At 38.3% G+C, this 10,927-nt stretch overlaps 2 protein-coding genes across 3 annotated transcripts in view; one reads left to right on the top strand and one right to left on the bottom strand.

Moving 5' to 3' along the window:
• The window catches only part of parp10 (poly(ADP-ribose) polymerase family member 10), a 31,495-nt gene that overhangs the window by 15,442 nt on the left and 5,126 nt on the right, over positions 1-10,927 (top strand). Inside the window, exons 1-8 of one of the 2 annotated variants that reach the window (XM_055219595.2) lie at positions 3,340-3,720; positions 4,176-4,351; positions 4,442-4,687; positions 7,722-7,952; positions 8,033-9,087; positions 9,173-9,385; positions 9,475-9,595; positions 9,811-10,734. In XM_055219595.2, the coding sequence (XP_055075570.2) occupies positions 4,177-4,351; positions 4,442-4,687; positions 7,722-7,952; positions 8,033-9,087; positions 9,173-9,385; positions 9,475-9,595; positions 9,811-10,734 (2,965 nt within the window). In that variant the 5' untranslated portion in view covers positions 3,340-3,720; position 4,176. Of the gene's footprint in view, positions 1-3,339; positions 3,721-4,175; positions 4,352-4,441; positions 4,688-7,721; positions 7,953-8,032; positions 9,088-9,172; positions 9,386-9,474; positions 9,596-9,810; positions 10,735-10,927 lie in introns of those variants that run through there. The other variant, XM_055219594.2, reaches the window with a different exon arrangement.
• Positions 2,316-3,257, bottom strand: polr2k (RNA polymerase II, I and III subunit K). The gene is made up of 4 exons (XM_055219597.2): positions 3,162-3,257; positions 2,816-2,879; positions 2,647-2,739; positions 2,316-2,453 (listed from the first exon to the last, which is right to left on the bottom strand). The coding sequence occupies exons 2-4, from the start codon at positions 2,874-2,876 to the stop codon at positions 2,431-2,433; spliced, it is 177 nt and encodes a 58-aa protein (XP_055075572.1). The 5' UTR covers positions 2,877-2,879; positions 3,162-3,257; the 3' UTR covers positions 2,316-2,430.

Here is a 10,927-nt window from a genome sequence, read left to right as displayed (position 1 = left end):
TCCTTGCTCCCATTCATGCACTAAAATGCTTTTAGGAGCAATATTAAATCATGCTGGAATAACATGGATTTTGCATGATTGTAATGAATTTATGAAATCCACTATAGCTTCAGTGCTTAAATTGATTATATTTTGTATTAATTGGTAGAAATGAAATATAGAGGACTTTTAAAGGTACTGTATATTTAAAGGCTTCAAATTTCCATCTGCTTTGCAAAATGCATATTTAATTTTATGCTAATGATCTGCCTTTTTTGTTTGGGTGTAATGTTTCCCAAATAAATCTTTATTGCAACCCTGAAGAAGGCTGGGCATAGATTATTCTAGATTAATCTCATACAAAATAAAAGTAATTTTTTGCATAATATATGAGTTTGTGCTGTGTGTAAATATTATGTATATTTAACACACACACAGATGTATATATATATATATATATATATATATATATATATATATATATATATATATATACATGTACATTTTCTTAAATACATACATGAATGTGTGTGTATTTATATATACATAATAATTTACAAAAAGCACAAACTAATATTTATGCAAAAATTACTTTTATTTTGTATGTTTTATGCTATGTCTAGATTAATCTATGCTCAGCACTACTTTTTTTTACCTTTCCCAGTTTACTTTTTTTTTTTACCTTTCCCAGTTTACTTTTTTTTTTTAGTTGTGTAGTATTCTCACTTTTGCTATGTTTAAATGTTGCCTATTTGTTTGTGTTCCTTTTTGTAAGGCACTTCAGGTACAAGGATCTGCTAAATGAGTACATATTTTGTCTAAAACAGAGGCGGATGTACAGTAAATACTACATTTAACAGAAAGCCTGTAATGATGAAGAAGTAAAAACAGATCAATGTCACTTTATTTCTAAATGAAAAATTGTGACTTGTAACGCAACCCCCTTTCAGTCTACATACATCAACTGGACATCAAAATTCCTCAAAATAAAACAACAAAACAAGTTGTTCAATGACTAAGGCATTACCAAAGACTGACTTTAGTGAGTCATTTTCAAGTGTAAAAATATAAATGTGACCCTGTCTGTGAAATCCAGTCTAAAGTCTTAAAGTCCCAGACAGGGTTTAGATTAATCCAGTACTAGGCTTTATTTATTTTAGGACATAGGGTTGGTTTCCCGGACAGGGATTAGTTTAAGCCTGGACTAGGCCTTAGTTTAGCTAAGAAATATAACTAGTTTAAACAAACATGTCTTACTAAAAACATTACGGGGCGGTTTCCCGGACAGGGATTAGGCTAGTCCTAGACTAAAACATTTTTAGTAGGGTGGCCATTCGTGCCTGTTCCACCGGACACGTCCCGAACATGTTTTCGGGTTCGTTCTCCGGAAGTCACGTTTGTTGACCGCATACGTCATCAACGTTTAATATTTCAGGTTTAATTTCAGAAAAGCAACCGCTTCGTTTCAAGGTACGAATGAAACTACAATGATTGTATGTCTTAATTTTCGAATGTATTTTAACTGAAATGTGAGAACCTCGATGATGTATGCGGTCGAGCAACACGACTTCCAGATAACGAACCTGAAAACATGTTCGGGACGTGTCTGGCGGTCGGAACTGGCACGAATGGCCACCCTATTTTTAAGACCTGTCCAAACTGATAACAACTTGAACTGACATATCTTAAAAAACACCAGTGCCCTTTGTTTTGCCTCAAAATGCACATAGGTAATGTTTTTAGTAAGACATGTTTGTTAAAACTAGTTATATTTCCTAATTAAACTAAGGCCTAGTCCTGGATTAAGCTAATCCCTGTCCGGGAAACCGACCCTACTTGTGTACATTTTGAGGCAAAACAAAGGGTAATGTATTTAAAGATATGTCAGTGCAAGTTGTCCTCAGCCCGGACAGCTCTCACATTTATGTTAGTCTAGGACCAGTCCAATCCTTTGTCCAGTAAACAGCATCATTGTTTTAACAAACGTACCTTACAAATGTGCATGTGAGACAAATCAATGGCACTGAATCATGTTAAGATACGGCAGTGGATGTTTATAAATTGAGCCAGCTCAAACATGCATTTTAGTCCGGGACTCGGATAAGACCCGTCTTGGAAACCGCCCCTTTATGTAATTATGACATTAGGAGCATCAAAGTTTGATAAAAGTCATTCATTTAAATTTTTGACATGACCTTATTACAGCAATCAAGATTACATATTTACAGAATGTTCTTTATATGATGTAGGATGATTTATGTAAAAACAAACAAATTTAGCTTGGTTTTCACGTGCATGGTCAAAATGTGAAAAAATGAAGCAACACATTCACAGAAGTTTTTATAGCAAACTGTATTGAACTCTCGTGTCGAACTCAATCGTATACATGTATTTACATTTAGACACTTTTAAAAAAGCATATTAGAACAGAAAAACAAACAAAAGTGAAGTTCATCTGGCGTCAAATACGACCACTGAATCAGGAGTCAAGGGTAAATAAACAGAACAGCAAACAAAAAAGATAAACTGATTAAAACTAATATAATAATACTACACTGTGTTAATATTACAACGTCCATGTCATATTAGAAATCATAGTGGGTTTTTTTTATAATTTAAAACCCAATTTTTAAGCAATTTAAGTATTTATAGGTTTAAAAAGGATACATCTTTTGGTCCTTTTCTTATACATAATCCTGTATCCACATTCTCTGCATCTAATGGGGTCTCTCGCCTTAATCTCATTTTCTGTGTGACACTCTGAAAAACAAGAACACACATCAATTCTGTTTGCATATGAACAAAACATTGGGTTCATATTATATTAGTGGAGTACCTCCACAAATGTAGATCATCGGCTGCTGTTTGGGAGGCTGAACATCTTTTTGAGGATCCATTGCCTGAAAACACAGATTCACACTGTTCACATAGCTAACCCAAATATATACTACCTGATATGTTAATTACAAGATCTAAAGGAAATACTTCTTAATATACATTAAAAGAATAACGTTTGTGTACTTCTGTGTCTAATGTAAAGCTAAAACATTTCTGTAACTAAGTAAGTGTTAAACATGACGACAAATGCGGTAAACGATATTCTACCCAGAACAGATTTAATATAAACACAAGAATTTCTATACATTTGATAAAACATAAGCATTAAAAACAATTTACGTTACCCCTCACACGCTTGCGGTCTTCCTAAACGCAATACAGATCTGCGCATGCGCACTACTTACAGCACGACATCCCAATACCAAGCACTGCTATTGGTTGAAGAGAATGATTGACAGAAGTGAAACGCCTTAGCTGGGCTAGTCATTCGTGGGTGGGAGGAGCTTATACTTTAGGGACTTTTACTTTATGTTGCGCAGTAATCCAGATGACAGTAGATAGAGAAAGAGAGTATTTGTGAAATTTCGTCGATGTCACCGAGTGTTTTGTTTTTATCGCAAATCGTATGTAATTGTGCAGACATACACATATTTATTTTTTACGTCTTGTTTTTATCATTTGTAAAAGTACGTTATTATTATTGTTTTAAAATGTATTTATAATATTTTAATTAATATTTCACGCCAGTCTAGTTTTATTTGATTTTTTAATTGCATCCTTAAATTATTTTTCGCCTTGAACACATTGGAGCGTAAGTGCTGTTTGTCACAAACCAGGAAGTACAGAGTCACAGCAGCAGCAGTTCACAATATGTCATGATCAGACTGAATATTTAAGTTTCAGGTGAGCCTGCAAAACTTAAATGTTAATAATTTGTTGTTATTATACATAAAAAATAATCAAATTATGTCAGATGTTATTTTTTATATTATATATTTAGTGAATTGTGATCCAGCGTCACTCTTTCAGTTTCTGTTTCTCAGCACTGGCTTTACGGTCACAACAAAATTATAACTTTTATTTATAAACGCGTTACATCAGAAAGAATCTTCTAACATCATGTTATTGTGCAGTATTTATATGAAATCTTCAGCTGTGAAGATACAAACACAATAATAGAAAGCATAGACAATTGGCACATTTCACTGTATTCTCAACTGTGACTTTTATTAGTCTGTCAAATTACTTAAGTATGACGATTTATTGAATTATGTATGCGATTTTGTATGAATAAATACTAAGTTATAAATACAAACATAAGGTTTAGCATCATCCTTTATTGTTTAATGTTTTGTCAGGATGGCTGAAAACAGCCTAGAGGAGAGGAGTCTGGAAGTTCTGGATCTTCCTGATGATTTTGACGAGGACTATCTCTCCATCTACTTTGAAAACAAGCGCCGATCTGGAGGAGGCGATGTGGAGACTTTGGAGAGATGTGGAAATAACGTGGTAGTGGTATTTAAAGAAGCAGAGGGTAAGACCAGAATCCTCTGTAGATGTTTATAAATTACAGACATGTGTGAGCAAATCTCTTTATGTACTGTACCTGTCTCTTCTATAATAGATGCTGCCAGGGTTCTTTCCAAAGACTCCCATGTCCTCAGTAATATTAAACTTACAGTACGTAAGAAACCACCGAAGGACCCGGGAAAGCTGTTGCTAAAAGGGCTCAATCCAAACACTCCTATGGAATCAGTGGAGATGTATGTGGAAAACATTACTTCTATGGATGTCGAAAAAGATTTCACATTGTATCTGTCTCCAGACAAGGACCTGGTTCTCATTCACCTCCACAACCCTTTGTCTAGAGGTTTGTAACCAAACAGCTCATACAGTGACCACCAAATTGGGAACGTTTACGTTTATACTTATTAAACTGTCTGTTCCTAAAATATATGTAACATTCGGGGGTGGTTTCCCGGACAGAGATTTGCTTAAGCCAGGACTAGGCCTTAGTTTAAATAGGAAATATAACTAGTTTTAACAAACATGGCTTACTAAAAACAATACTTGTGTGCATTTTGAGGCAAACCAAAGGGCACTGGTGTATTTTAAGATATGTCAGTGCAAGATGTTATCAGTTTGGACAGCTCTTACATTTATTTTAGTCTAGGACTTGTCTAATCCCTGTCCAGGAAACGGCCCCTCGAAGATGCTGTGGATTCATTGAATTAGTCATTTATTTAACCTTGCATTATAAACATGCAGACACCACACGTTTATTATGACACAAACCGCATTCACATTACAAGCGTCTTTGTCGCTTTGTGCCGCTCGTCTCTGTCAAAGCTGTCGTTAGGGGGCATTTCTAAATCTGGTTGTCATAAACAAACGAGTAAAGCCGCATTCACATTAGCAGCCACTAGCAGTAGCAGAGCGACGCAATCTCATTGATTTCAATGGAAGCTCGGCGGCATCCGACGACACGAGCGACAGTGACCGTTGATGGCCGGATGGGTGTGTCTAGTCGCGCCACAAAGTTGAGAAATATTTAACTTTATGCACATTATGAGAAATATTTGGGAGCGACTACCAATGAGAACGAAGCAGGGGAGATCACGAGGAGTAACTAGATATAGAAACGCCTCTTTTGAAAGAGACGAGCGACACACAGCGACTAAAGGTACATTCACATTAGGGGTGTAACGATACGTGTATTCGGACCGGACCATTTTGGTACAGGGCTTTCAGCACGGTGCACGTGTGTACCGAATGGCCAAATCAATCTGTTGTGTGTGGAACATAGGTCACTTTTCGTGTTTCCACACGAACATATTAAGTGGCGGAAGTCTCCGCGTTCAGCGCAAATCTTCTGTCAAACATATGGCCCGCAGAAAGATTTTTATTTACTTAGTTGTATATTCGTTTGATTATTGATGTAAACGTTTACGTGTCGCATCTAAAAGCGCGTGTTAAACGTGTGACAACGAGCTGTTTTATTTTTTCAAAAGTGCGTGAGAGGTTGTGCGTCTTTCGTTGCTATGCAATCATGAGACGTGCTTTCTGTGACACGCGGGAATAACGGAATGCCTGATTAGATTTTTCATCTGCACCTCACGTCAATCATATCATTGTCAAAATGTGATTAGTTAATCTGGTCGGGACAGAGAAGAGCTGTAACCCGGGCTTACTCAGCTGTTACTCAGCTGCGGAGGGGTTCTTTAGTTTAAGTCACAGATTACATTGGCGACACAAGCAAAGATTAGGAGAAACGTGCAAAAGATCAAAGATGGCTATGTATGCAACTCACTCATCTCAATATGAGTGTTTAATAAGTATATCATCATGTTGCTTGCTATGCAGTTACACATAGAACAGTTATATTATTTTTATACAGAGATGGTACATAACCAATTCAATACTGTGACTTAAATTAAAAAATCCAAAATAAATCAAAACAGAAAATTTTTTTGGTGGCAAAAATGTAGGCTAATAGTTCATAAATATATTCAGAAATTGAATTTGTTAGTTTAGTGCAAGGTTTTAGTTGAAAAAGTTTAAGAGAAGGTTAAGAAAAGATTAACCTACTGTTATAAAATAATGTAAGAAAAAGTATGTTATTAAGTGGAGAACTTTGCAGCAGTATTTTATTTATTATTCTTTTTTATTAAATATATATATTTTAATAAAAAGTGTTTAAAAAGTGTAAACAAATTGTTAAAAAAAGTTTATAGTAATAAACAACCTGCAGTGTAATGTTTGCATTTTTCCTTTACTGTACCGAAAAGGAACCGAACCGTGGCCTCAAAACCCAGGTACGCAACGAACTTTGATTTGTGTTTACCGTTACACCCCTAATTCACATTATAAGCAACTTTGTTGCTGTGTGTTGCTCGTCTCTTTCAAAAGAGGTGTTTCTATATCTAGTTGTCATAAACAAATATGTAACGTTCACTCCAGTAACTGAAGAGAGACGGATGACGTGAACTCCACTGCTTTGTGCTCATTGGTAGTCGCTCCCAAATGTCGCTCATAATTTGGATAAAGTTAAACTTTTCTCAACTTTGTCACGCGACTGGACACGCCCATCCAGCCGTCAAAGGTCACTGCCTCTTGTGTCACCGGATGCTGCTGAGCTTTCATTGAAATTAATAAGATCGCGTTGCTCTGCTACTGCTAGTGGCTTTTAATGTGAATGTACCTTCAATGGTAGTCGCTCCAAAAAGTCGCTTATCATTTGCAAAGTTAAAGTACATTCACATTATAAGCGACTAGCAATAGCAGAGCGACGCAATTTAATTGATTTCAATGGAAGCTCGCCGGCATCCGGCGACACGAGCGCCAGTGACCGTTGATGGCTAGATGGGCGTGTCCAGTCGTGCAACAAAGTTGAGAAAAGTTTAACTTTATACAAAGAGACGAGCGACACACAGCGACAAAGTCGCTTATAATGTGAATCTACCTTCAAACTTTTCTCAACTTTGTCGCACAACTAGAAACACCACATCTGGTCGCCAACGGTCACTGTCGCCGGAAGTCGGCAAGCTTTTTTAAAACATTTTTTTAGAATTTTAGGTTTTTGCCAAAAAAGCTTGCATACACCTAGAGATGTTTGCAGCGAAAGCTGGTTAAAAACCAATGAAAGACATTTCAATAACTGACTTATAACCTTTTCATTGCCATTAAAATGAAATTATTGAAGCTAAACATAAGAGCCTGATAAAAAAATGCTAATTTACAAGAAAACATGTCAGATGCACTTAGATGGTTTTTTATCTGAACTCCTCAGTTGTGTCAGCTATGTGTTGTGGCTTTGTAGGTAAATTGAAACACTTTAAGACAAAATCTTGAAGCATTTCACATGAATGCCATACAGTTAAATTGTCTTAAATGTTATTTTGCAGATTTCCAGACGATCAGAGATAAAGTTTCTAAGAAGGGTCTTGATGGAGCAAAGTTTTCTCTGGAGCAAGTAGAAGCAACAGACTCCATTCTGGTGTCCAATCTGTCTCCCAACACCACAGAAGACACAATAGAGGTCTACTTTGGAAGTAGTCGTGGTGGAGGGGCAGACGTCCTAGGAATTACCATGCTGGCTGATGGATGTGCTAAAGTGTCCTTTAAGGATTTTAAATGTAAGACAGTACGCCTCTTTCCATGTTATTTCTTTACATTTTTATATTCCTGAATGTCAATTAAGCTCTTTCTTTCACAGCTGTGGACAACGTCCTTAAAAATTCACATAAATTGGATGACGCAGATTTAATAGTCAAGCCGTATTTTGATTTCCTACAAGGAGTGGCTGATCAGTCACCTCAAAATGGGCAGGGAACATCAATGGATGAAATGGATGAGGATGAGACCGAAATCAGCCCAGACTTATATCAAAGTCCCACTGTTTCTGACCCAGTGATGGACACCAACCTAGTAGACAGTGCTGTTATCCCACAGCACGCCACAAGTTTAGTTAGCAGAACTGCCGGGTCTACTAGCGGTGCTGCATCATCAGCATTAGAGCCAATGGAAGTTGATCCTATAGATCTTGACTTGCCTACCCAAAAAGAATGCGTTAGCTTTATATCTGTGCCTGATGCGGCCAAACATCACCTGGTACGTTTGAGTAAGCTGCCCGAAAACCTCACAAAGGCTCACCCCAATTTTGACGTCAGTCTTACCAAAGACGGCGTTCAAATCAAAGGTCTTGACCATATTGAGGTTGAAAGACTCAAAAACAAAGTGCTGGATTTCCTAAGCAGTGTCACAGAGGTCCACCTGACATACGACAAACTCAAAGCCGAGTTTCTTGAAAGGCAAGATGTTAAAAACAGGCTAGATGTGTCATTGAAAGGTTTACAATCAACTTACAGCGTGTCAGATTGTACAGTCTCCGTAGTATCGTCATCTCTTAGTGCAGTCAACCAAGCTCGAGATCTGATAGAGTCCCAGATATCCGAGTTTACGGTGCCCGTAGCCAGAGAATACGAGAATTTGGTTTTCACTCCAGAGTGCTCTGACTTTCTGGGCTCTCTGGACTTCTGCAGCGCCGTAGTGTCAGACACCGGTGATATGATAAAGGCAGTCACCATGAAAGGGATGGAAAATGAGAAACAAGAGAAGATTGTTCACTTTCTCAGGACTCCAATCCAGAGGGAAACCATTCTGTCTATGGATAAAGGGATGCTGACGTTCCTGCAGCTCCATTATCAAGATCTACTCGCAGACATGGGACAGGTCATGATATTCCCATTGGACACGGGCGAAGGGTTTAGTGTTAGTAATTTAGTTCTGTATCTTAACATACATTTTAGAAAGTTTGTCTTTGAGCAGTTTTGTAATCTCTTCATTTGATTGGCAGATCCAGGGAGATCTGTGTGCGTGTCAGACGGCGGAGGAGGTGTTAAGAGGTATTATTGGTTCGACCTGCACAAGAAGCATTGTGGTCAACCAGCCTGGCATTTGCCGTTTCTTGAGGGAGTTGGAGGGAGCCAACTTACTGGCAGAAATGACGGCCAAGTTTCAGGTCTACATCAACATGGAAAAAGTCCACTGGAGACCTCTAGAAGACAATGTAATGTATCAGACCTCTGCTGAAGGTTTCTTTATCTGGATGTTACTCAAATATCCCGTAACCCTTGAATATGGTTGTGCTTTCCGCAGGATATTTTCGAGCTGGCATGGAAAATGACATACTGTCACAACTTTAAGAGAAGTTCTGCAGCAACTTCATTAGAGGATTTCTCTGTAAGAGCGGGGAATTCTGCTGATGCCAACACGTCAGGTGATTAATGCAGAAATAGCTGACAATGAATAGTTGCATTGACTGTTACTAAGTACTTTTAGGAATGTTGCGCCACTAGTTGACAATGTTTGCAACTAATCAGTTATTCAAGACTTTTACCTTGAATGGGGAAAGACAGGGATCTCTAAAATTACAAATACAGAAAATTACAGGGTATTCATGTTTGTATTCACCAAATATTTTCTGTCGCTCAGCTCGTATTGAAGAAGCTAAGAAGATCTTGTCAGTTGTCGGCAGTGACCTGGCCACAAACATGGAAGATGAAGATCTCTATTCAGATCTGGACCAGGATACCTCCACAATGCAAGAAGAGGAGTCTGCCTCACCTCGTGCACTGCAGACCATTGACATGCCGAGCTCCTCTACACCTCTGAATCTCTGCAACCTTGACGAAGACGCAAGACTCTCATTGGCGATTCAGCTGTCCATGGAGATCAATCGGAGATCGGACACAGACAACCTCCAGATGGCTCTTGACCTTTCCAGGAGGAATTCCATGCCAATTGGGGAGAACATGCAGCTTGAGAAGGCCGTCGAGATGTCGTTGGAGGATGAGATAAGGTCTAACAATAAGGCCGAGATCTTCGTCTACGCAAGCTACACCCATGATCTTGTTAGGGTGGACATTGCGTTAGGAAAGAAGGTGGGTCAAAAGCAGTGTGAGGAGAAGTTAGAACACAAGCACTTGCGTAAGCTCTCCTCCTTCCAGAAGAGATGCATAGATCTTATTAAAAGAAAGCATGCTGTTGAGATCAACATACAGGGTACCACTGCTATCATCTCTGGATTTGAAGATTACGTCTCAGAGGCTGTGCCTGACCTCAGGGACTTTCTGAGAAGGGCATCGAACTGTATGAGCGATGCAGAAATCGTGAAAACCGTACAGTGGGAGTGGCACGACCAGGGGTCCTCCACGGCTGTCCCGTACCCATCAGATGCCACGGTGTATATTGAGAACGCTTGGAAGATGAAACAGAAGAAGATTGATATTTTGTTTGACAATCAACCATACACCATTGACTTTGAGAGGATGGAGGAACATAGTCTCGCATCTGGAAAGTCTGTGCGTATTAAACGGAAAATGTTAAGTGCAGACGACTTGTACACGGATGGGACAGGTAAGAGTTGTAGTATTGTACTTACTGTGAGCATAGTAAACAAAAGTGAAAGTACTAGAGCAAGCTGCTAAATATAAACTTTGTTTTTAAGTCTAAATTACATTGTGCCTGCCTGGTCAAACTTAAAGGATTTATGTGCAAGATAGCATTTCTTGTTGCCATTTTTGACTAATAATAACTTGTTCTGTCTTTG

The sequence above is a fragment of the Misgurnus anguillicaudatus genome, chromosome 20 (genome assembly GCF_027580225.2).
Source record: "Misgurnus anguillicaudatus chromosome 20, ASM2758022v2, whole genome shotgun sequence".
Classification (NCBI taxonomy): domain Eukaryota; kingdom Metazoa; phylum Chordata; class Actinopteri; order Cypriniformes; family Cobitidae; genus Misgurnus; species Misgurnus anguillicaudatus.
The sequence above is the reverse complement of the archived record's forward strand: the minus strand, read 5'-3'. Positions and strand labels throughout refer to the sequence as shown.

Bases quoted from the DNA above. Each gene is read 5' to 3' on its own strand.
- polr2k (XM_055219597.2), bottom strand. From the start codon at position 2,876: ATGGATCCTCAAAAAGATGTTCAGCCTCCCAAACAGCAGCCGATGATC. The intron at 2,740-2,815 runs GTACTCCACTAA...CTTGTTTTTCAG, and splicing joins GATGATCTACATTTGTGGAG to AGTGTCACACAGAAAATGAG. The intron at 2,454-2,646 runs GTATCCTTTTTA...CTCCTGATTCAG, and splicing joins TAAGAAAAGGACCAAAAGAT to TGGTCGTATTTGACGCCAGA.